General features: G+C 37.3%; 1 protein-coding gene across 3 annotated transcripts in view; it reads left to right on the top strand.

The window, feature by feature from the left end:
* Positions 1-25,624, top strand: part of AGTPBP1 (ATP/GTP binding carboxypeptidase 1) — a 191,940-nt gene that overhangs the window by 121,421 nt on the left and 44,895 nt on the right. For all 3 annotated transcript variants that reach the window (XM_015093043.3, XM_060409111.1, XM_060409112.1), the window contains 2 exons: positions 1,690-1,776; positions 1,861-2,009. In XM_015093043.3, coding sequence (XP_014948529.3) covers positions 1,690-1,776; positions 1,861-2,009 — 236 coding nt within the window. The remainder of the gene's footprint in view (positions 1-1,689; positions 1,777-1,860; positions 2,010-25,624) is intronic.

Here is a 25,624-nt window from a genome sequence, read left to right on the forward strand (position 1 = left end):
AATATGCTTCCTAGTTTTCCACAGTCCCCACTTCTCACTTTGTCTCTTACTGCTTACAGTCTGCTTCAATCGTTTTTGTTGCTTGTCTGACTTTTGAAGCCATTTGTTTGTGATCCCTGGTGGCTCAGTGGGTAAAGGATCTACCTGCAGTGCAGGAGACTGTCGGCAGCACAGGAGCCTGGGTTTCGATTCCTGTGGCTGGAAGATCCCCTGGAGAAGAAAATGGCAAGCCACTCCAGTATTTTTGCCTGGAAAACCCCATGGACAGAGGAGCCTGGTGGGCTACAGTTCATGGGATTTTAACAGTCAGACATGACCTGGTGACTAAACCACAACAGTGTTTTAGTGTAATTTCTAATTTAGGGTTATCACTGGTACCATTGCGTTTAATGATTTTGCTGTTGTTGTTCAGTCAGTTACGTCTGACTCTTTGCCACCCCATGGACTGCCAGGCTTCCCTGTCCTTCACCATCTCTTTCTCATTACTGGAGACAAATGATTTAATAGTAATCATATTCGTCGTTTTTCATTTTCATTTATTTACCTATATATAATTCATTAGGTGCCATTGCATTTGTCTCCAGTAATGAGAACGTTAATCAGCCCACGAATGGGTTTTCCCTCTCTCTCCTTCAACATTCTAGTATTTTGGAGAGGTTTTATATTTCATTAGTCTTATTTGGAGGAAATAAGACATTTAAAAAGATTTTTGTTAAGAGAATCAGGGTAAAGTCATGTCAAAGCTAATAACTGAATTTGAAATAACATTCTCAAAAATAAAAAACAAATCTATTCATAATTTCTTAGTTATTTCAGTGTTTCTAATTCTGTGTTAGACCAGACAAATGTGCTAACACAGAACCTCAAGAACTCTTGAGTGTAGGATATTCTTGTTTAGTTGCTCAGTCATGTCCGACTCTGTGCGACCCTATGGACTATATAGCCCACCAGGATCCTCTGTCCATGGAATTACCCAGGCAAGAATACTGGAGTGGGTTGCCATTTCCTCCTCCAGGAGATCTTCCAGACCCAGGGAAGTGTCACATGCCAGTGCTAGTTCTAACTGAAATAACTTTGGACAAAAGCATTGGTCTTCTGGGAGTCTTCATTTTCCCCCATTAGGATGTAAGCTCTAGAAGAGCAAGAATTTGTATTCAGTCAGGGAAATAGATAACTTTAACTAAAACAGTATCTGGCACATAGTAGGAGCTCAATAAATACTTGCTAAAGTAAGGAATATGTAAAGTGAGAATAATACTTCCACCTTTTGGGTACTAATTATAATAGATGATGAAGCTCTCTAAATTAAAAAAATAGTTTTACCTGAGAACTGCATAGTTTCTAGAATTATTGGTACTCAATACAAGTCATACGCACTTTAAAAAATAACTATGCTTTTCCGTAAGATTCTAATATTTAGAAATGGCATCTAATGAGATGAAAATTTTTGTGATTAATATTCACTATATAATTGTGGAAGAAATCTCTACTTGTAACTATAATATTTTGTTCTGTAAATATTAGCCAGAGTTTGTAGTTTGCTTGTGTTTATTTTGTTCTTTGGCTTAAAAATAATGAGGAGGGTGAGCGAGCAATAATGGTGCGTTTTTAATCTACAGTGTAGTTTCGTTTTTGCTCACTTGTTTAAATGCTATGTATTTTTTATTCTTACTTTAAAATTTTATTTAGCTATACCATTCCAGAAGAAGCAGATGTGTTGAAGTTTAACTCCAAATTTGAATCTGGGAATCTGCGTAAAGTAATTCAAATTAGAAAGTAAGTCATTAAAATTCTTCTCATTTTGTTTGTGTACAGATATTTTCCTAATTTTCATCAAATTTGTTTATTTTCTGTTTTCAGAAATGAATATGACCTTATTCTGAACTCAGACATAAATAGCAATCATTATCATCAGTGGTTTTACTTTGAAGTCAGTGGAATGCGACCAAGTATTGCTTATAGGTTCAACATCATAAACTGTGAAAAGTCCAACAGTCAGTTTAATTATGGTAAGACAACATTTCATCCAAACTGAATACAGCTAAAGATTTATTACCTATGCTACTTAAAATAAAGTTTTTAATGAAGTCTGTTCATCCAGAGGAGAATTACATAAAGCAGTCTCTTTTTAAACTTTTTTATTTTGAATAGAGTCATAAAAAGTTAAAAAGAGTTGTAGAGGTCGCAGAAAAGTTCTCTTCACCAGATTTCCTCTAATGGTTACATCCTACGTAACTGTACTAGAATGCCGAAACCAGGGTTTGACGTTGGCACAGTGTGGGTGCATAATTCTGTGCCTTTTTATTACATTTGTAGATTCTTGTTATTGTCACCACAACTCGGATAGAGAATTCTTTCAGTACCGCCAAGCCTGTGCTACTCCTTTATAGTTCACCATTCAGTTGTAGTTTTCTGTAAATTTTAAAATCTAACTGAAGAAGTTTCCTTTTATTACTAGTTTACTGAGAGTTTTTGTTATAAATGGGTATTAAATTTTGACACATGCTTTTTTTCATCGAATGATTTGATCATGTGATTTTTCTTCTTTAGCTTGTCAAAATGGCATGTTGTATTCATTTTTGAATACTGAACCAGCCTTTTTTATCTGTGAACTGAATTAAATATGTGCATTATAGTCATTGTATATAATTGCTAATGTTTTATTAAGAATTTTTAAAATTTCTATTCAAGAGGTATATTGAGATATATATATATATTTTTTTTGATATCATATCTGATTTTGGCATATCATGGTAACAGTTATTTCTAAAACTAGTTGAGTAATACTCCTCTTATTTTCTGGAAGAGCTTATGCATATTTGGTATTAATTCTTAAATGCTTGGTAGAATTCTCCAGAGAAATCATCTGGGCCAGGAGATTTATTTGGTACTCTTTTAAATTAGAGATTAAATTTCTTCTTTAATAGTTTTAGGACTGTTCAGATTATCTATTTCACCTTGAGTGAGTTATAGTAGTTTGTTCTTTATAGGAATTGATCAGTTTCTTCGAAATTTTCAAATGTGTATGTAAAGTTGTTCATAGTATTTCTTACTGTCTTTTTAATAGCTTCAGGGTCTCTAGTGATATCCTGTATTTAATTCCTGACAATAGTAACTTGTGTCTTGTCTTTATTTTTCTGTCAGTTTTGTTGATATTTTAAAGAATCAGCTTTTTGTTTCACGGTTTTTCTCATGAGGCAGTTTTTAAAAACTCTAGGGTTGTACCAGCGAAAAAGCTATAGTCATAGCCTCATTTAAGGCTTTGTGCTTATTAGTACTTTAATAGATGTCTAACTTGGGGTTATTTGCCAAGGCATCAGGTTTTTATAGTCAGGTATTATTTCAGTAGAAGATTATTTAATTGTATAAACTTAATATCAGTAATTGAAAATTAAGATACCAAGTTTTTTATTTTATGATAATTTTGTGTAAAAGAAAAATTTTTTTCTGTTGTGTAAAGATTGAGCTAAAACAGCTAAGGCATGACATGCTGTATTATCTGTTTCAGATAAATGTTCTAAAACGTTAAAAGCATGAATATGATGATACTCTATAAGGGGGCATTTCTGAAAACTGAAGCTTTCAAGATATGATTCTTTCCAATTGTCATTATTTATATGGAAAACAGAAAATTGTATACTCCAGATAATTATTTTGCATACATAGGATAAAGCTTTAGTCAGATTCACTATTTAATGTAATAATTATGGGAAGATAAGGCTCATAATATCTGGTTCAGTTATAAATATTTTTAAAGTTTTAAAAATGTTTTGAAGGTGAAGTCGCTCAGTCATGTCTGACTCTGTGACCCCATGGACTGTAACCTACTAGGCTTCTCCGTCCATGGGATTCTCCAGGCAAGAATACTGGAGTGGATTGCCATTTCCTTCTCCAAGGGATCTTCCTGACCCAGGGATCAAACCCGGGTCTCCCACATTGGAGGCAGACGCTTTAACCTTAAGTAATCTAATTTAAAATGATGTATTCTTATAAAAATATATTTTGACTAAGGATTCAGTGGTTATATTGACTTACATGAATACTGATATGAATATTCTTGATAAAATCTTGTTTTATTTTTTGACTTTTAGGTATGACTGCTAATCATTGAATGTCCTATTTTTTTAGAAACATTTGTTGACGTTAAACTTTCATATAACTTTAAAAATTACCTTAATTGAAAATCATTCAAAATAATATCAAAATGTGTAAAGAATCTTATGTTTTCCCTATTTAACTTATAAATATTCAATATAATGCTAACATAATATTATATAGGAGTGAAGGACAATTATGAGTAAAATATAAAGGCATATTTATTCCAGAAATGATAGAGATTATTCAAATACTAGTGTTTTAGGTAGATGGTATCTTTACTAACTATATTTATTGGCTTTTATAAACTAGTACACTAAGGTTTATTAAAATACTTTAATTTTTACAATTAAAAGCACATATTTTGGAGTGATATCTCTCTATTAAAAAAACTGTATTTCTGTGTGATAATTTCTTCCTTTAGTGTCATTTTAAATTTAAAATGAATAGAATTCTGTAACTAAAACCAAGTCAAAACATTGAGACAGATGGCTGCTTGAATTTTTAAGTTTCCTCTCCTTTTCACCCTGGCCCTTTGGGTATTCTTGTTTGTATTACTATTAATATATCATACTTTCCAAACTCACTTTGTATAAAATCTAGAAAACAGAATGTTGGTAAGAAGAAAATTAAAAGCATCAATAATACATCATCCAAAGAAATTTATTTTAATGTTTGTTGTTTCTTTCCAGCTTTTTTTAAAATAATGCATTATGTGATCTTTCCATATATATAGTTATGTGTTTTTTAAAAAAATGCTCATAACACAGTTTCATAACCTGCATCTTAACTAAACATTATATCATCATTATTTTTCTGGTCATTAAACAAATATCCCTCCGAAGCATAGTTTAATGGATATCTTGTCGAAGTTCTGTAACTCATTTATCCAACTATTCCTTTGTTAGACTTTTAAGCCATTTTTATTTTGATTCTAGTTTTATTGAGATTAATTGACCTACAGCACTGTATAAGTTTAAGCTGTACAGCATATGATTTGACTTATAAAATGATTACAAAGTTTAGTGACCCTATTACACCTTAAGTTGTATCTAATTATTTTCTACTTTAACTACTACTGAGATGAACATTATTGTATTATACTAAATATCTGTGTGTATAGTAATTTACTTACATATTCACAGAAGTGGAATTTATTTATCTGTCTTCCAGCTGTAAGTGGTTTTTTTGGTTTGTTTGTTTGTTTTTGTTTTTTGGATTATGAAACCATGGATCATATGGATCATATTCCGAATAAGGGAATTTGGTAAAGTTAATAAACTTTAGAGAAGATTCTCTAAGAAGGAAATAGAAGATAAAATCCACTGTGTAGCGTTTTGTTATCCATCCTTAATCTTACTCGTATTCACATAATTTTAAAATTAAATTTTACCCTTTTATACATTTGGGTTCAAAATATGAAAAGTCATTATACGCGGTGTTTTTAAATTACACAATATATGGTAATAACATTTCCCCATGCCATGAAATGCCAGTACCAAAATCAGATTGATTGTATTCTTTGCAGCCAAAAATGGAGAAGCTCTATATGGCCAGCAAAAACAAGACCTGGAGCTGACTGTGGCTCAGATCATGAGCTCCTTATTGCAAAATCCAGCTTTAAATTGAAGGAAGTAGGGAAAACCACTAGAATCCCTTATAGTTACACTGTGGAGATGGCAAACAGATTCAAGGGATTAGATCTGATAGACAGGGTGCCTGAATACTAGGAATGGAGTTCATAACACTGTACAGACCAAAACCATCCCCCCCACCACACCCCAAATGCAAAAAGGCAAAGTGGTTGTCTGAGGAGGCTTTGTAGCTGAGGAAAGAGAAGAAGCAAAAGGCAAAGGAGAAAGGGAAAGATATGCCCAACTGAATGCAGAATTCAGAGAATATCAAGAAAAGATAAGAAAGCCTTCTTAAATGAACAGTGCAGTGAAATAGAGGAAAACAGTAGAATGGGAATGGCTAGAGGTCTCTTCAAGAAAATTTGAGATATCAAGGAAACACTTAATGCAAGGATGGGCACGATAAGGGACAGAAAAGTTAAAAGGACCTAACAGAAGCAGAAGTGATTTAAGAATCGGTGGCAAGAATACAGAGAACAATAGAGGAAAGGTCATAATGACTTGGAAAACCACGATGGTGTGGTCACTCATATAGAGCCAGACATCCTGGAGTGTGAAGTCATGTTGGCCTTGGGAAGCATTACTACGAACAAAGCTAGTGGAGGTGATGGAATTCCAGTTGAGCTATTTCAAATCCAGAAGATGATGCTGTGAAAGTGCTACACTCAATATGTCAGCAAATTTAGAAAACTCAGCAGTGGCCACAGGACTGGAAAAGGTCAGTTTTCTTTCCAATCCCAAAGAAGGGCAATGCCAGAGAATGTTTAAACTACTGCACAATTGCACTCATTTCACATGCTAGCAAGGTTATGCTTAAATTCCTTCAAGCTAGGCCACAGCAGCATGTGAAGCGAGAACCACCAAAGGTACAAGCTGGGTTTCAAGGAGGCAGAGGAACCAGAGATCAAATTGCCAACATTTGTTGAGATTGTGGAGAAAACAAGGGAGTTGCAGAAAAATATCTACTTCTGCTTCACTGACTGTGCTAAAAGCCTTTGACTTTGTGGATCACAACAAATTGGAAAATTCTTACAGAGATGGGAGTACCAGACCACTTTACCTGTCTCCTGAGAAACCTGTATATAGGTCAAGAAGCAACAGTTAGAACTGGACATGGAACAATGAATTCGTTCTAAATTGGGAAAGGATTACATCAAGGCTGTATATTTTCATTAATGTCCATGCAGGGTATATCCTGTAGAATGTCAGACTGGATGAATCACAAGCTGCAATCAAGATTGCTGGGAAAAATAAGAAATATGATACCACTCTAATGGCGTAAAGTGAAGAGGAACTAAAGAGCCTCTTGATGAGGATGAAAGAGCAGAGTGAGAAGCTGGCTTGAAACCCAACATTAAAAAACTAAGATCATGGCAGTTGATCCCATCACTTCCTGGAAAATAGAAGGGAAAAAGTGGAAGCAGTGACACAACTCTCATCAACTTCTGGCCCTCACGATAGTCTAGCATTTGTTTGGGAGCTTTGTTGTATTCTGTTGCTCTAGCTTCACTAGATTTTATTGTTTTTTTAAATTTTTAAAATATAAGTTCATTTATTTTAATTGGAGGTTAATTACTGTACAATATTGTATTGGTTTTGCCATACATCAGCATGAATCCACCACAGGTATACACGTGTTCCCCATCCTGAACCCCCCTCCCTCTTCCATCCCTGTACCATCCCTCTGGGTCATCTCAGTGCACCAGCCCGAAGCATTCAGTACATGCATTGAACCTGGACTGGTGATTTGTTTCATATATGATATTATACATGTTTCAATGTTATTCTCCCAAATCATCCCACCCTCTCCCTCTCCCACAGAGGCCAAAAGACTGTTCTATACATCTGTGTCTCTTTTGCTGTCTCACATACAGGGTTATCATTACCATCTTTTAAGTTCCATATATATGCGTTAGTATACTGTATTGGTGTTTTTCTTTCTGGCTTACTTCACTCTGTATAATCGGCTCCAGTTTCATCCACCTCATTAGAACTGATTCAAATGTATTCTTTTTAATGGCTGAGTAATACTCCATTGTGTATATCTACCACAGCTTTTTTAGCCATTCGTCTGCTGATGGACGTCTAGGTTGTTTCCACGTCCTGGCTATTATAAACAGTGCTGGGATGAACATTGAGGTACACGTGTCTCTTTCAATTCTGGTTTCCTCGGTGTGTATGCCCAGCAGTGGGATTGCTGGCTCATAAGGCAGTTCTATTTCCAGTTTTTTAAGGAATCTCCAGACTGTTCTCCATAGTGGCTGTACTAGTTTGCATTCCCACCAACAGTGTAAGAGGGTTCCCTTTTCTCCACACCCTCTCCAGCATTTATTGCTTGTAGACTTTTGGATTGCAGCCATTCTGACTGGCATGAAATGGTACCTCATTGTGGTTTTGATTTGCATTTCTCTGATAGAGTGATGTTGAGCATCTTTTCATTTGTTTGTTAGCCACCTGTATGTCTTCTTTGGAGAAATGTCTGTTTAGTTCTTTGGCCCATTTTTTGATTGGGTCATTTGTTTTTCTGGAATTGAGCTGCAGGGGTTGCTTGTATATTTTTGAGATTAGTTGTTTGTCAGTTGCTTCATTTGCTATTATTTTCTCCCATTCTGAAGGCTATCTTTTCACCTTGCTTATAGTTTCCTTTGTTGTGCAGAAGCTTTTAAGTTTAATTAGATCCCATTTGTTTATTTTTGCTTTTATTTCCAGAATTCTGGGAGGTGGATCATAGAGGATCCTGCTGTGATTTATGTCAGAGAGTGTTTTGCCTATGTTCCCCTCTAGGAGTTTTATAGTTTCTGGTCTTATGTTTAGATCTTTAATCCATTTTGAGTTTATTTTTGTGTATGGTGTTAGAAAGTGTTCTAGTTTCATTCTTTTACAAGTGGTTGACCAGCTTTCCAAGTACCACTTGTTAAAGAGATTGTCTTTTCTGCATTGTATATTCTTGCCTCCTTTGTCAAAGATAAGGTGTCCATAGGTGCGTGGATTTATCTCTGGGCTTTCTATTTAGTTCCATTGATATATATTTCTGTCCTTGTTCCAGTACCATACTGTCTTGATGACTGTGGCTTTGTAGTAGAGCCTGAAGTCAGGCAGGTTGATTCCTCCAATTCCATTCTTCTTTCTCAAGATTGCTTTGGCTATTCGAGGTTTTTTGTATTTCCATACAAATTGTGAAATTATTCTAGCTCTGTGAAAAATACTGTTGGTAGCTTGATAGGGATTGCATTGAATCTATAGATTGCTTTGGGTAGTATACTCATTTTCACTATATTGATTCTTCTGATCCATGAACATGGTATATTTCTCCATCTATTAGTGTCCTCTTTGATTTCTTTCACCAGTGTTTTATAGTTTTCTATAGGTCTTTAGTTTCTTTAGGTAGATATATTCCTAAGTATTTTATTGTTTTCATTGCAATGGTGAATGGAATTGTTTCCTTAATTTCTCTATTTTCTCATTATTAGTGTATAGAGATGCAAGGGATTTCTGTGTGTTGATTTTATATCCTGCAGCTTTACTATATTCATTGATTAGCTCTAGTAATTTTCTGGTGGAGTCTGTAGGGTTTTCTATGTAGAGGATCATGTCATCTGCAAACAGTGAGAGTTTTACTTCTTCTTTTCCAATCTGGATTCCTTTTATTTCTTTTTCTGCTCTGATTGCTGTGGCCAAAACTTCCAAAACTATGTTGAATAGTAATGGTGAAAGTGGGAACCCTTGTCTTGTTCCTGACTTAAGGGGAAATGCTTTCAACTTTTCACCGTTGAGGATAATGTTTTGTGGGTTTGTCATATATAGCTTTTATTATGGTGAGGTATGTTCCTTCTGTTCCTGCTTTCTGGAGAGGTTTTTTTTTTTTTTTTTTTTAATCATAAATGGATGTTGAATTTTGTCAAAGGCTTTCTCTGGATCTATTGAGATAATCATATGGCTTTTGTTTTTCAATTTGTTAATGTGGTGTATTACATTGATTGCTTTGCGGATATTGAAGAATCCTTGCATCCCTGGGATAAAGCCCACTTGGTCATGGTGTATGATCTTTTTAATGTGTTGTTGGATTCTGATTGCTAGAATTTTGTTCAGGATTTTTGCATCTATGTTCATCAGTGATATAGGCCTGTAGTTTTCTTTTTTGTGTGTGGCATCTTTGTCTGGTTTTTGTTAGGGTGATGGTGGCCTCATAGAATGAGTTTGGAAGTTTACCTTCCTCTGCAATTTTCTGGAAGAGTTTAAGTAGGATAGGTGTTAGGTCTTCTCTAAATTTTTGGTAGAATTCAGCTGTGAAGCCGTCTGGACCTGGGCTTTTGTTTGCTGGAAAATTTCGGATTACAGTTTCAATTTCCGTGCTTGTGATGGGTCTGTTAAGATTTTCTATTTCTTCCTGGTTCAGTTTTGGAAAGTTGTACTTTTCTAACAATTTGTCCATTTCTTCCACGTTGTCCATTTTATTGGCATATAATTGATGATAGTAGTCTCTTATGATCCTTTGTATTTCTGTGTTGTCTGTTGTGATCTCTCCATTTTTCATTTCTAATTTTATTGATTTGATTTTTCTCCCTTTGTTTCTTGATGAGTCTAGCTAATGGTTTGTCAATTTTATTTATCCTTTCAAAGAACCAGCTTTTGGCTTTGTTGATTTTTTGCTATGGTCTCTTTTGTTTCTTTTGCATTTATTTCTGCCCTAATTTTTAAGATTTCTTTCCTTCTACTAACCCTGGGGTTCTCCATTTCTTCCTTTTCTAGTTGCTTTAGGTGTAGAGTTAGGTTATTTATTTGACTTTTTTCCTGTTTCTTGAGGTATGCCTGTATTGCTATGAACTTTCCTCTTAGCACTGCTTTTACTGTGTCCCACAGGTTTTGGGTTGTTGTGTTTTTATTTTCATTCATTTCTATGCATATTTTGATTTCTTTTTTGATTTCTTCTGTGATTTGTTGGTTATTCAGCAGCGTGTTGTTCAGCCTCCATATGTTGACATTTTTAATAATTTTTCTCCTGTAATTGAGATCTAATCTTACTGCATTGTGGTCAGAAAAGATGCTTGGAATGATTTCTTTTTTTTTTTTTTAATTTACCAAGGCTAGATTTACGGCCCAGGATGTGATCTATCCTGGAGAAGGTTCCGTGTGCGCTTGAGAAAAAGGTGAAATTCATTGTTTTGGGGTGAAATGTCCTATAGATATCATTTAGGTCTAACTGGTCTATTGTATCATTTAAAGTTTGTGTTTCTTTGTTAATTTTCTGTTTAGTTGATCTATCCATAGGTGTGAGTGGGGTATTAAAGTCTCCCACTATTACTGTGTTATTGTTAATTTCCCCTTTCATACTTGTTAGCATTTGTCTTACATATTACGGTGCTCCTATGTTGGGTGCATATATATGTATATAATTGTTATATCTTCTTCTTGGATTGATCCTTTGATCATTATGTAGTGTCCTTCTTTGTCTCTTTTCACAGCCTTTGTTTTAAAGTCTATTTTATCTGATATGAGTATTACTACTCCTGCTTTCTTTTGGTCTCTATTTGCATGGAAAATCTTTTTCCAGCCATTCACTTTCAGTCTGTCTGCATCCCATTTTGAGGTGGGTCTCTTGTAGACAACATATATAGGGGTTTTGGTTTTGTATCCATTCAGCCAGTCTTTGTCTTTCAGTTGGGGCATTCAACCCATTTACATTTAAGGTAATTATTGAGAAGTATGATCCCGTTGCCATTTACTTTATTGTTTTGGATTCGAGTTTATACAGCCTTTTTGTGTTTCCTGTCTAGAGAATATCCTTTAGCATTTGTTGGAGATCTGGTTTGGTGGTGCTGAATTCTCTCAGGTTTTGCTTGTCTGTAAATCTTTTGATTTCTCCTTCATATTTGAATGATTTCCTTGCTGGGTACAGTAATCTGGGCTGTAGGTTATTTTCTTTCATCACTTTAAGTATGTCTTGCCATTCCCTCCTGGCTTGAAGTGTTTCTGTTGAAAGATCAGCTGTTATCCTTATGGGAATCCCCTTGTGTGTTATTTGTTGTTTTCCCCTTGCTGCTTTTAATATTTGTTTTTTGTGTTTGATCTTTGTTAATTTGATTAATATGTGTCTTGGGGTGTTTTGCCTTGGGTTTATCCTATTTGGAACTCTCTGGGTTTCTTGGAATTGGGTGATTATTTCCTCCCCCATTTTAGGGAAGTTTTCAACTGTTATCTCCTCAAGTATTTTCTCATCGTTTTTCTTTTTGTCTTCTTTTTCTGGAACTCCTATGATTCGAATGTTGGAGTGTTTAATGCTGTCCTGGAGGTCTCTGAGATTGTCCTCATTTCTTTTCATTTGTTTTTCTTTTTTCCTCTCTGATTCATTTATTTCTACCATTCTCTCTTCTAATTCACTAATCCTATCTTCTGCCTCTGTTATTCTACTATTTGTTGCCTCCAGAGTGTTTTTGATCTCATTTATTGCATTATTCATTATATATTGACTCTTTTTTATTTCTTCTAGGTCCTTTTAAACCTTTCTTGCATCTTCTCAGGCCTTGTCTCCAGGCTATTTATCTGTGATTCCATTTTTATTTCAAGATTTTGGATCATTTTCACTATCATTATTCGGTATTATCAGGTAGATTCCCTATCTCTTCCTCTTTTGTTTGGTTTGGTGGGCATTTATCCTGTTCCTTTACCTGATACATATTCCTCTGTCTCTTCATCTCGTTTATATTGCTATGTTTGGCGTGGCCTTTCTGTATTCTGGCAGTTTGTGGAGTTCTCCTTATTGTGGCATTTCCTCATTGTGGGTGGGGTTGTATGGGTGGCTTGTCAAGGTTTCCTGGTTAGGGAAGCTTGTGTCGGTGTTCTGGTGGGTGAAGCTGGATTTCTTCTCTCTCGAGTACAATGAAGTATCCAGTAATGAGTTATGAGATGTCAGTGGTTTTGGAGTAACCTTGGGCAGCCTGTATATTGGAGCTCAGGGCTGTGTTCCTGTGTTGCTGGAGAATTTGCTTGGTATGTTTTGCTCTGGAACTTGTTGGCCCTTGGGTGGTGCTTGGTTTCAGTCTAAGTATGGAGACGTTTGATGAGCTCCTGATGATTAATGTTCCCTGGAGTCAGGAGTTCTCTGGTGTTCTCAGAGTTTGGACTTCAGCCACCTGCTTCTGGTTTTCAGTCTTATTTTTACAGTAGTTTCAAGACTTCTTCTATACAACACCAGTGATAAAACATCTAGGCTAAAGATGAAAAGTTTCTCCACAGTGAGGGACACCTAGAGAGGTTCACAGAGTTATATGGAGAAGAGAAGAGGGAGGAGGGAGTTAGAGGTGACCTGAATGAGATGAGGTGGAATCAAAAGAGGAGAGAGCAAGCTAGCCAGTAATCACTTCCTTATGTGCGCTCCACAACTGGACTGCTCAGAGATGTTCACGAAGTTATACAGAGAAGAGAAGAGGGAGGAAGGCGACAGAGGTGGCCAGGAGGATAAAAGGGAGGAGTCAAAAGGAGAGAGACAGATCCAGCCAGTAATCAGTTCCCTAAGTGTTCTCCACTGTCTGGAACAAACAGAAATTCACAGACTTGGGTAGACAAGAGAGGGGTAGGGAGGAGACACAGGCAACCTGGTAGAGAAAAAGGAGAGTCCAAAGGGGGGGAGAGAAGTCAAGCCAGTAATCTTGTTCCCAAGTGAAAATGGGTACTGAAGATTGGGTTCTTAAAGGTACAAAATTGATAACGAAATAAAAATCTAGAGTAGAGTTTGGAATTTCAAAAATGCAATATTAAAGAAAAGAAGAAAAAAAAAGAAAAAAACCCAAAGTCACAAAAATTATAATATATATATATGAAGTTTGCTTTTAAAAAAATAGGGCCTTTTTTTTTTTTTTTTGCAAAGTAATAGTAGGTTATAAAAGTGAAAAATAAAGGAGTAATAGAGGACTTAAAAATTTAAAAAAAATTAAATGAATGATCGTAAAAATAGTAATTATATCTAGGACTTTCTCTGTTGTTGTTGTGGGTATTGTGGGGTCAGTTCATTTTCGATAGTTCCTTGGTCCGGCTTATATTTCTCAAGATCTATAGGCCCCTTCCTATGTAGTTGGTACCGACAACAGGGTTTTAATCTATTGCACCTGTCACTTCCAAGGCGGTTCCCTCTGTTTTAGCTTCTTCTGTTTGCTGGTCTCTTCAGTGTCTGATTTCTACCCTGACACAAAGGGGCCGGTGGTGGACACTTTTTTTAGGCTCACTTGTTCAGTCACACTGTGGGGAGGGAGGGACGCTGCAAACAAATAACACTGGCGTGTGCTTGCAGTGCCTCAGCCACACTGGGCCTGCCTCCATTCATGGAGTGTGTACCCTCCGTGCCCACACTGCTCAGGCTCTAGGTTGCTCCACCGGGAACTGTCCGAGGCCGGCCCTGGGCGGCATGCACCTCCCGGGTCTAAGCCGCTCAGGTTCAGGCTCTCAGGTAGTCCTCAGAGGCGAAGACTCGGTTGGGCCTGCGTTTTGTGCCCTTCCCAGGTCCGAGCAGCTCAGGTGATGAGGTGTTTTGTGAGCATGGTTGCTGCTGTGACCTATTGCCTCCTCCGTCCCTGCTGCTCGGTTTTCTGGGTGTACAACCGGCGCACCTTCTCAGGAGGATGTTGACCGTCCAGAACCCCAAGAAGTCTTAGTTAGCGAAGAAGCCTGCTTACAGTTTTGTAGATAATGTCTCTCTAGGGCTGTGATTGCCCCCTTCTGGCTCTGGCTGCCTGTCCCCGGAGGGGGATGGTCTGCAGCCGGCTATCTCTGTTCAGTCCTTTGTTCTGTGCACGGGCCTTCCGGTATCTTAGGTTAGGGCTGGCTTTTCGCGTGGTAGCTATCCCACAGTCTGGTTTGCTAGCCCAAGTTAGTTCGGTCAGATTGCACTCAGGGCATTCAGGCCCGTCCTTACTCTAAGCAATGCAGCCCTCACCTCCCTGCCCAGCCCCTGCTTGCTAGTGGTGGGTGCAGGCATCTGCGCTGCTTCTTCGCTGGGGGAGTTACCACTGGGCTCATAATCTGTGGGTTTTAATTATTTATTTATTCTTCCTCCCTGTTATGTTGCCCTCTGTGCTTCCAAGGCTCACCACAGACTCGGCAGTGAGAGTGTTTCCTGGTATTTGGAAACTTCTCTCTTTTTAAGACTCCCTTCCTGGGACAGAGTTCCATCCCTACCTCTTTTGTCTCTTTTTTTATCTTTTATATTTTTTCCTACCTCCTTTTGAAGACAATGGGCTGCTTTTCTGGGTGCCTGATGTCCTCTGCTGGCATTCAGAAGTTGTTTTGTGGAATTTACTCAGCGTTTAAATGTTCTTTAGATGAATTTGTGGGGGAGAAAGTGGTCTCCCTGTCCTATACCTCCACCATCTTAGGACTGCTTCCTCACTAGATTTTAATTGTTCTGATTTTTCAGTCTCATGCACCATCCTTGTTGCTCTCATATCACTTTGATTTTTAAATTATTTTGACTTCATAAAATAGTTTATGGTGATGGACAGGGAGGCCTGGTGTGCTGCAATTCATGGGGTCCAAAGAGTCGGACACAACTGAGCGACTGAACTAAACTGAACTGAAAATAGTTTAACATTCTGTAGTCTTTTTCAAAAATGATTTAACAGTTTTTTCTAACTTTATTTTTCCTGAATAATTTTTTCTCAGTATTATTCTGAATAATTTTACCAGACACCTCCAAATTTCCATTATAGAATAATGTGGAAGAAACTGGATTTCTTATATTAAATCTTGCCACTTAAGAACATGGTGTATATATTTGTTTTCTCAAGTTTTTAATTCCCTTACCTAAATTTTTTAGTTTTCTTCTTGTAAGTTCTGTATACTTCTTTTTACCTTTATTCTTAAGTATTTTATATATTTCCTTCCCCACCACCCACCCCGTTCTGAAAGAGTATTTTCAAGTTTGTCATTATTTAGAATTAAGGAAGCTGATGGACTTCCCTGGTAGCTCTGCTGGTAAAGAATCTGCCTACAATGCAGGAGACTCTGGTTCAATTCTTGGGTTGGGAAGATCCCTTGGAGAAAGAGATAGGCTACCCATTCCCATTTTCTTGGGCTTCCCTGGTAGCTCAGACAGGAAGTTGAGGATTTTTGTTTCCTTGAAAATCAAACTCCTTACTAAACTTTCTTATTAGCTCTCAGTGTTTCTCAGTTGATATTTTGAATTTTTTTGGTAGTTCTTTAGAATTTATTCTTATCCTTAGTTATGTAATTAATTGTTTCATTGCTTTTGGCTAGATCATTGAGATTGTTTAAAGGAAGACTTTGGGCATGTTTTATTTTGACCTTAATATAAATACTACTAGTGTTTATATTATGTATGTTTGCTCTTGTTTTGAGATACATATTCTCTTACTAAAGAATTTTTATTTTTACTGATTTTTTAAAAAATAAGAATTATTTTATTTCACTATTTGCATTTATAGGAATTACTGTATAATGTATAACCTATAAATGTGCTGTATTAATTTTGCATCCTGCAACTATCGTGAATTCATTGAAGAATTCTAGTAGTATTTTTAGTGGCATCTTTAAGATTTGCTATGTATACTGTCATATCATCTACAAACAATGAGTTTTACTTCCTCTTTTCCATTTGAAATTCCTTTTATTGTTGTTATCTGACAGTTGTGGCCAGGACTTCTGATACTGTGTTGAATAAAAAGTGAGGAGAGTGGGTGTCCTTGCTTTGTTCCTTACCTCAGAGAAATTGGTTTCAACTTTTTGTCATTGAATATGGTGTTCAGCTCAGTTCAGTTCAGTTCAGTCGCTCAGTCATGTCTGACTCTTTGAGACCCCATGCATTGCAGCACACCAGGCCTCCCTGTCCATCACCAACTCCCAGAGTTCACTCAAACTCATGTCCATCGAGTCGGTGATGCCATACAGCCATCTCATCCTCTGTCATCCCCTTCTCCTCCTGCCCCCAATCCCTCCAAGCATCAGAGTCTTTTCCAATCAGTCAACTCTTTGCATGAGATGGCCAAAGTATTGGAGTTTCAACTTTATCTTCATTCCTTCCAAAGAACACCCAGGACCGATCTCCTTTAGAACAGACTGGTTGGATCTCCTTGCAGTCCAAGGGACTCTCAAGAGTCTTCTCCAACACCACAATTCAAAAGCATCAATTCTTTGGCACTCAGCTTTCTTCACAGTCCAACTCTCACATCCATGCATGATGACTGGAAAAACCATAGCCTTGACTAGACAGACCTTTGTTGGCAAAGTAATGCCTCTGCTTTTGAATATGCTGTCTAGGTTGGTCATAACTTTCCTTCCAAGGAGTAAGCTTCTATTAATTTCATGGCTGCAGTCACCATCTGCAGTGATTGTGGAGCCCCCCAAAATAAAGTCTGACACTGTTTCCACTGTTTCCCATCAATTTCCCATGAAGTGATGGGACCAGATGCCATAATCTTAGTTTTCTGAATGTTGAGCTTTAAGCCAACTCTCTCACTCTCCTCTTTCACTTTCATCAAGAGGCTCTTCAGTTCCTCTTCACTTTCTGCCATAAGGGTGGTGTCATCTGCATATCTGAGGTTATTGATATTTCTCCCGACAATCTTGGTTCCAGCTTGTGCTTCTTCCAGCCCAGTGTTTCTCATGATGTACTGTGCATATAAGTTAAATAAGCATGGGGACAATATATAGCCTTGACGTGCTCCTTTTCCTATTTGGAACCAGTCTGCTGTTCCATGTCCAGTTCTAACTGTTGCTTCCTGACCTGCATATAGGTTTCTCAAGAGGCAGGTCAGTTGGTCTGGTATTGCCATCTCTTTCAGAATTTTCCACAGTTTCTTGTGATACACACAGTCAAAGGCTTTGGCATAGTCAATAAAGAGAAGTAGATGTTTTTCTGGAACTCTCTTGCTTTTTCCATGATCCAGCAGATGTTGGCAATTTGATCTCTGGTTCCTCTGCCTTTTCTAAACCATTGAACATCTGGAAGTTCACGGTTCACGTATTGCTGAAGCTTGGCTTGGAGAACTTTGAGCATTACTTTACTAGCGTGTGACATGAGTGCAATTGTGTGGCAGTTTGAGCATTCCTTGGCATTGCCTTTGTTTGGGATTGGAATGAAAACTGACCTTTTCCAGTCCTGTGGCCACTGCTGAGTTTTCCAAATTTGCTGGCATATTGAGTACAGCACCTTCACAGCATTCAGTTCAGTTCAGTCGCTCAGTCATATCCAACTCTTTGCGACCCCATGAATCACAGCATGCCAGGCTGCCCTGTCCATCACCAACTCCCGGAGTTCACTCACACTCACGTCCATCGAGTCAGTCATTCCATCCAGCCGTCTCATCCTCTTCTCCTCTTGCCCCCAGTTTCTCCCAGCATCAGAGTCTTTTCCAATGAGTCAACTCTTCACACGAGGTGGCCAAAGTACTGGAGTTTCAGCTTTAGCATCATTACTTCCATAGAAATCCCAGGGCTGATCTCCTTCAGAATGGATTGGTTGGATCTCCTTGTAGTCCAAGGGACTCTCAAGAGTCTTCTCCAACACCACAGTTCAAAAGTATCAATTTTCGGTGCTCAGCCTTCTTCACAGTCCAACTCTCACATCCATACATGACTACTGGAAAAACCGTAGCCTTGACTAGATGGACCTTAGTCAGCTAAGTAATGTCTCTGCTTTTGAATATGCTGTCTAGGTTTGTCATAACTTTTCTTCAAGGAGTAAGCATCTTTTAACTTCATGGCTGCAGTCACCATCTGTAGTGATTTTGAGCCCAAAAAAATAAAGTCTGACACTGTTTCCACTGTTTCCCCATCTATTTCCCATGAAGTGATGGGACCGGATGCCATGATCTTAGTTTTCTGAATGTTGAGCTTTAAGATAACTTTTTCACTCTCCTCTTTCACTTTCATCAAGAGGCTTTCTAGTTCCTCTTCACTTTCTGCCATAAGGGTGATGTCATCTGCATATCTGAGCTTATTGATATTTCTCCCAGTAATTTTGATTCCAGCGTGTGCTTCTTCCAGTCCAGCGTTTCTCTTTATGTACTGTGCATATAAGTTAAGTAAGCAGGGTGACAATATACAGCCTTGACGTATTCCTTTTCCTATTTGAAACCAGTCTGCTGTTCCATGTCCAGTTCTAACTGTTGCTTCCTGACCTCCATACAGATTGGACAGCGTTAGGTGTAGGCTAATAATATGTCTTTTATTATGTTGAGGTATGTTCCATCTATACCCCCTTCTGGAAATATTTTATCATAAATGGATGTTGAATTTTATGAAAAGCTTCTTCTGCATCTATTGAGATAATCATATGGTTTTTATTCTTTAGTTTGTTGATATGATGTATCACACTGATTGTTTTGTAGATATTGAACCATCCTTTTGCTAAATCCCAGTGAATTATGGTGTAGGATCATTTTAACATATGGTTGGATTCAGTTTGCTAATATTTTGTTGAAGATATTTGCATCTATGTTCATCAGTGATAATAGCTTGTAATTTTCTTTTTGTGTGATCTCTTTTTCTTATTTTTCATTTCAGAGGGATGTTATCCTCATAAATGAGTTCAGTTGTATTCCTTCCTCAACAATTTTTGGAGTAGTTTGAGAAGGATAGATCTTAAGTCTTCTTCACATGTTTGGCAGAATTCACTGGTGAAGTCATGTGGTCCAGGACTCTTGCTTGTTTGGAGTTTTAAAATTATTGGTTCTATTTCATCATGGGTCTTGCTCTGCTTATGTCTTCTATTTCTTCCTGGTTCAGTCAGGAGAAATTGTACATTTCTGGAGTTTTTCTGTTTGTGGAAGCTTGTCCATTTCTTCCAGCTTGTCTGTTTTATTGGCATCCACTGTTCATAGTAATCATCCTTTTTATTTCTGTGGAGTTGGTTGTAACTTCTCCCTTTTTTTCCCCTCACTTACTCATTTGTGCCTTCTTTTTTTTCTTGATGAGTCTGCATAATGGTTAATCAATTTTATTTTTTCAAAGAACTGGCTGTTAGTTTCATTGATCTTTTCTATTTTTTTAGCCTCTATTTTCTTCTTTTTTGATTTTGTAATTTATTTTCTTCTACTAACTTTGGGTTTTGTTTTTCTTTTTCCTTTAGATGTAAGGTTGGGTTATTTTTCTTTAAGTTTAAAGTTAGATTGTTTGAGATATTTTTCCTGTTCCTGAGGTAAATATATTAATTTAAAATTCTTAGACCTGCTTTTGCTGCATCAGTTAGACATTGGATTTATTTTGTTTTTCTTTTCATTTTTCTTTGTTTTTGTTTGTTTGTTTGTATCTTTAACAAATCATTGGTTATTTATGGAGTATATTGTTTAGTTTCCATTTCTTTGTGCTTTTTGCAGGTTGGGTTTGTTTTTTTTTTTTGGTAGTCTCATAGCATTTGTGGTCATGAAAAAAGGTTGATGTGCTTTCAGTTTTCTTAAATTTACTAAGGCCTGCTTTGTGGCCTAGCATGAGATCTATCCTAGAGAATGTTCCAGCTGCACTTGAAAAGAATGTGTTATCTGCTGCTTTTGGATGGAGTGTTCATATATATCTGCTTTGTTCATCTGGTTTAATTGGTCATTTAAGCTCAGTGTTTCCTTATTTATTTTCTGTCTGGATGATCTTTCCATTGATATCTGTTAATATTTACCCTGTGTGTTTAGCTGCTCCTAGGTTGTGTGCATATGTGTTTGTAATTGTTATATTTTCTTCTAGGATGATCCCTTGATCATTATGTAATGTTCTTCTTTTGTCTTTTTTGGCACTGTCTTTGTATTAAAATCTATTTCATCTCGTACAAGTATTGCTACACTGCCTTTATTTTGATTTCCATTTGCATGAATACCTTTTTCCATTCCCTCACTTTCAGTCTGTGTGTGTCTTTGGATGTGAAGTGAATCTCTTGTAGGCAACATATATTTTTGCCATATAATGGGTCTTGTTTTTGCACCATTCAGCTGCTCTCTGTCTTTTGATTGGAGCATTTGTTCTGTTTATAGTTAAAGTTATTATTGATATGTATATACTTATTGCCATTTTGTTAACTCTTTGAGGGTTGTTTTTGTCAGTCTTTTTTGTTTTGTTTTTTATTTTCTTCTCCTGTGATTTAACGACTATCTGTAGTATTATGTTTGGATTCCTTTCTGTTTTGTGTGTGAATCTATTATAGATTTTATTTTGTTGTTGTTTTTTTTTTGTTGTTGTTGTTACCATGAGGCTTATATGTAGCAATTTATATTTATATACAGGATTATTTAGATTGATTGTATCTTAATTTCAAATGCATTTTAACAACCCTGTATTTGTACCTTTTTTCCTCACAATTACTATTTTTGATATCACATTTTGCATCTGTTTGTTTTATTCCTTTACTGCTTATTGTGGATATAGGTTGATTTTCTGCTTTTGTTTTTTAACCTTTCTACTTACTCTGTACATGTCTGTGTTACTACCTTTACTTTATGTTTGCCTTTACTGATGAGTTTTTCTAGTAGTTTTCAGATTTCTAGTTTTGGCTTTTTCTTTTTCACTTAGAGAAATCCTTTTAACATTCCTTGTAAAACTGGTTTGTTGGTGCTGAACTCTTTTAGCTATTTCTTGTCTGTAAAACTTTTGATCTCTCTATCAAATCTGAATGAGAACCTTGCCAGACAGAGTATTCTTGATTGTAGGTTTTTCTCTTTCATCATTTTAAATGTTTCATGCCACTCCCTTCTAGTCTGCTTCTGCAGATAACCTTATGGGAGTTCCCGTTTATGTAACTTTTTCCTTGCTCCTTGTGTGGTCCTCCTTGGGTTGATTCTTTTTGGGACTTTTTGTGGCTTCTGGACCAGAATATCTATATCCTTTCCCTATTAGGGTGGTTTTCAGCTACTATTTCTTCAAATATGTTATTTGCCCCTTTCTATCTTGTCCTTTTTATATCCCTGTAATGTGTATGCTTGATGTTGCCTCAGAGGTCTCAGATGGTCCTTATTTCTTTTTATTCTTCTCTTCTGTTCAGCTTCAGTGATTTCCACAACTCTGTCTTCCAGGTTGCTGATCTACTCTTCTGTATCATTTAGTCTGCTGTTGATTCCTTATATTGTAATTTTTATTTATTATATTCTTTACTTTCGTTTGGTTGTTATTTATATTTTCAAGCTCTTTGTTAAAAACTTTTGTAATTTCTTATTCTGTATATCTCTTCTCCTCCTGAGTTCTTTCATCATTGTTATGATCATTACCTTGAACTCTTTTTTGGGTAGATTGAATATATTTACGTCACTTAGTTCTGGCATTTTATCCTATTCCTTCATTTGAAACGTGTTCCTCTGTCACCTCATTTGCCTAAGTTTCTGTTTTTATGTATCTGGTGTGTTGGTTGTGTTTCCTGACCTTGGAAAAGTACCTGTTTGTAGGAGACGTTTTGTGTGTCCCAGCAGCAAACTTCTCTCTGGCCACTAGAGCTGTGTGCTCTCGAGGTGCCTCCTGTGTGGGCTCTTTGAGTCCTTCTGTTGTGGTGGGCTGACCACTGAGGGTGGTATGGTAGGAGTAGCTCGCCCCTGATCTCATTGGTTGCCAGGCCCTGCCTTGTGCAGAGGCTGCTAGCCACTGATTGGTGGGGCTGGATCCTGAAATAGCTGGCTGTGGAACCCCAGGGGTGCTAGGGCTCGTGCTGGCTCAATAGTGGACAGAGCTGTGGTCCAGGAGATCTTGGGGCTGGTAATCACTCAATGGTGGCTGAAGCCAGGTCTTGGAGCTGATGTGTGGGGCTGTCTCTGGTTGGCATAGACATGTTTGGGGCAGCTTTTTTGGTTCTGGAGTGCTTAAGGCAGCCTGCCTATTGGTGGACGGGGGTATGTCTTAGCCCAGTTAGTTGCTTGGCCTTGGGTGTCCCAGAACTGATGTCTGTAGACTGTTGAGTCCTGGGGCTAATAAGCTAGAGGGAGAATTCCACAATGATACTTGCCAGCACCAGTGTCTTCCTGGAAGAATGAGCACGCCAAAATTGCTGCCCCCAATGTATGTGTCCTTAGAATGAACTCCAGTTGCCTCTTGTATCTCTGGGAGACTTGCCAAGATCAGCAGTTGGGTCTGACCCAGGGTCTTTTCAGAGGACTACTTTTTCCCTGGATCTTGGAACATGTGAGTTATTGTGTACATCTGTTAGGAGTACAGTCTGTTTTCCACAGCCCTCCAATCCTCCTGAATTCAAGCCCTGCTAGCCTTCAAAGCCAGGCATTCTTGAAGCTTGTTTCCTGGTGCAGGACCACTGGGCTAAGGAGCCTGATATGGGGCTCAGACCCCTTTCTCCTTGGGGAGAACCTCTGCAGTTATAGTCTTCTGTTTGTGAATTGTTCACTGAGGGGCATGGATCTTAAATATACCATGACTTTTCCCCTCCTACGTATCTCGTTATGCTGTTTCTTTATATCTTTAGTTGTAGAAGACCTTCTCTGGTACGTTTTGGTCTTTTTAATCAGTGGTTCTGCAAATAGTTGTGATTTTGGTGTGCTCCTGAGAAGAGGTGTGTGAGCTCAGGGTCTTCCAGTTCTGCCATGTTGGGAACTCTCCTGCAAGGTTTTCAATTTATTTTTGATTACAACTTAATTCCATACCCTCTCCCCTCCAGATTTTGATACTAAGACCTCCTTGTTATTTTCTAGGTAGCTTCTAATTGGGTGTGATTTTTATATCCTTTCTGGCCCAATAATTGCTTAGAAAAGGGTTTGTCACATTTTTAGTTGGTTAAATTATTTTGGTTATGATTTTTGTCATTGCATTCAAGTTTTAATCAGTTTTGTTTGTAGATGTGAAATTTATGATTTGAAGTAATTTTATGGCTTAACATCTGATCAGTGTTAGTGTTTACGGGTTCTTGGAAAATATGTATTCTCTGTTGGGGACATAATTTTAAGATAAATTGTTAAATTTATTGTTATGAACCTGTTTATTCAGTTTTCTGTATCCTTTTTACTTTTTATATTGTCTGTTTGCTTAAGAAAACTAAATAGTCTTTCACTTCTACTATGCTGCTGTCAGTGTGGTAGTATAGTCGCTAAAGTCATGTCTGACTCTTATGACACCATGGATTGAAGCCCACTATACTCCTCTGTCTGTGGAATTTCCCAGGCAAAAGTACTGGAGTGGGTTGCCATTTCCTTCTCCAGGGCATCCTCTTGACCCAAGGATCGAACCCATGTCTCCTTCATTGCAGATGAATTCTTTTACCACAGAGCCACCAGAGAAGCCCCTTTTCTGTCAACTTAAAAATATTTTGTTTTCTATTTTAATGCTCTGCCATTTGGCACATAGACATTTATAACTTTTCCATGTCCTTTTTGTGTTTTGTGTGTACCCGTTGGTGGTGCCAGGGGTAAAGAATCCATCTGCCAGTGCAGAAGACTCAGGAGACGTGGGTTTGATGCTGGTGGGACAGATACCCCGAAAAAGGAAATGGCAACCAACTCAAGTGTTTTTGCCTAGAGAATTCCATGAACAGAGGAGCCTGGTGGACTACAATCTGTGGGGTTGCAAAAAATTGGATGCGACTGAACACACACATGCACATTAACAATATAAAACAGTCACATTTATTCCATTCATTATCTGTGGCCTAGAATTATATTTATAATTATATTGGTTTGAATTTGATGCGTCTTTGCTCATTATTTTTGTGACTAGAGGTTGTTTTTTGTTGTTTGACCCTTGCCTTTTAATATGTAATTTTGACCTCTTTAAGGTTCTTTTGATTGACATTTTTTATGTTGTCTATTTTTATTCACTGTATTCTTCATGTGTTATTCTTTAAGAGCCTTCGCAGTGTAGTATAACACTTCTTTTAGCTGTGGAAAACCAAAATATGCATTTGAAAATAGATTGTGAGGCATATTCTGAACTGGGTTTCTCTCAGTCCTGTTCCATCTGCCTTAAGATTAGTAGAGATTTTTCCCAGATTCTGACAGGACGTTATCTGTTGCCAGTCTACTTGTAAGTACTTAACTAGGACGTTGGTAGAAGCTATAGAAGGAGCTGTTTGGTAGATGTAATTTTTAAATGAACCCTAATACTAGATTTGTTAGATTAATGCAACATAGAGCAAATCTTGGTTTGCCTGGTTACCAGTAGAGTTAGAAGAAGGAAGAGACCAACATTTGGTAAATTAGAATTCAGCATTTTAAGAAATGGTAATTAGCTATGTAATTAATTGTCATGAGATTCATATTGAATTCACTTCAGGGATGGTGATGGCTGAAAATATTTGCAGTGGAAACGTCTTCAGCTGGAAGAATTTAGTTGATTGTCATGCATGATCGAAGTCAGGAAGTAATATTAATTAGGAAATTGTAAGTTTCTTTTTGTTTTTTTGTTGAGACATGCTGCTTGGGGGAGTATTTAAATGTTGGGTTCTTCTAGCAGGTATGCCCAGTGGAGGTCTTGCTCTTTGTCAGTGTCCCTCAAAAAAGGGCAGAATTAGTTTGTTTCATAAGTTGCCTTTTTCTTGGAGAATTTTTAGGTGATTATATTAAATATTTAGCTTTATTAGTTTTAGCTTTCTTGCAATGGGTGATCTTATTTGTGAATTTGTGTTTATGAATTTATATCACTGTATACACCGACAGCCATTGTAATCCGTCACTCTCCCTTCCACTGACCTGACTTAAAAAGGGTTTGCTCAAATTACCACTAGATGGCAGTCTTGTGTTTTAGTAATTTAGAGAGCTATACTCACAGGCTCCCTCTTTCTCTCCCTGCCCTTCCTCCGCAGTATCTCCAAAGTATGTGAAGATTTTTAACCACTCCCTTGTATAAATTGAACATATATGGAACCAGGCAGCAAAAAAGAATCTTGGAGTCAACTCTAGCATTCCCACCTTGCTCATGTTAGTTAATTCCATACTTGGAAGTTGAGCTGAGCTTTCTCTTGACTTTCTGTTCCCTGACTC

Source organism: Ovis aries, chromosome 2, assembly GCF_016772045.2.
Source record: "Ovis aries strain OAR_USU_Benz2616 breed Rambouillet chromosome 2, ARS-UI_Ramb_v3.0, whole genome shotgun sequence".
Classification (NCBI taxonomy): domain Eukaryota; kingdom Metazoa; phylum Chordata; class Mammalia; order Artiodactyla; family Bovidae; genus Ovis; species Ovis aries.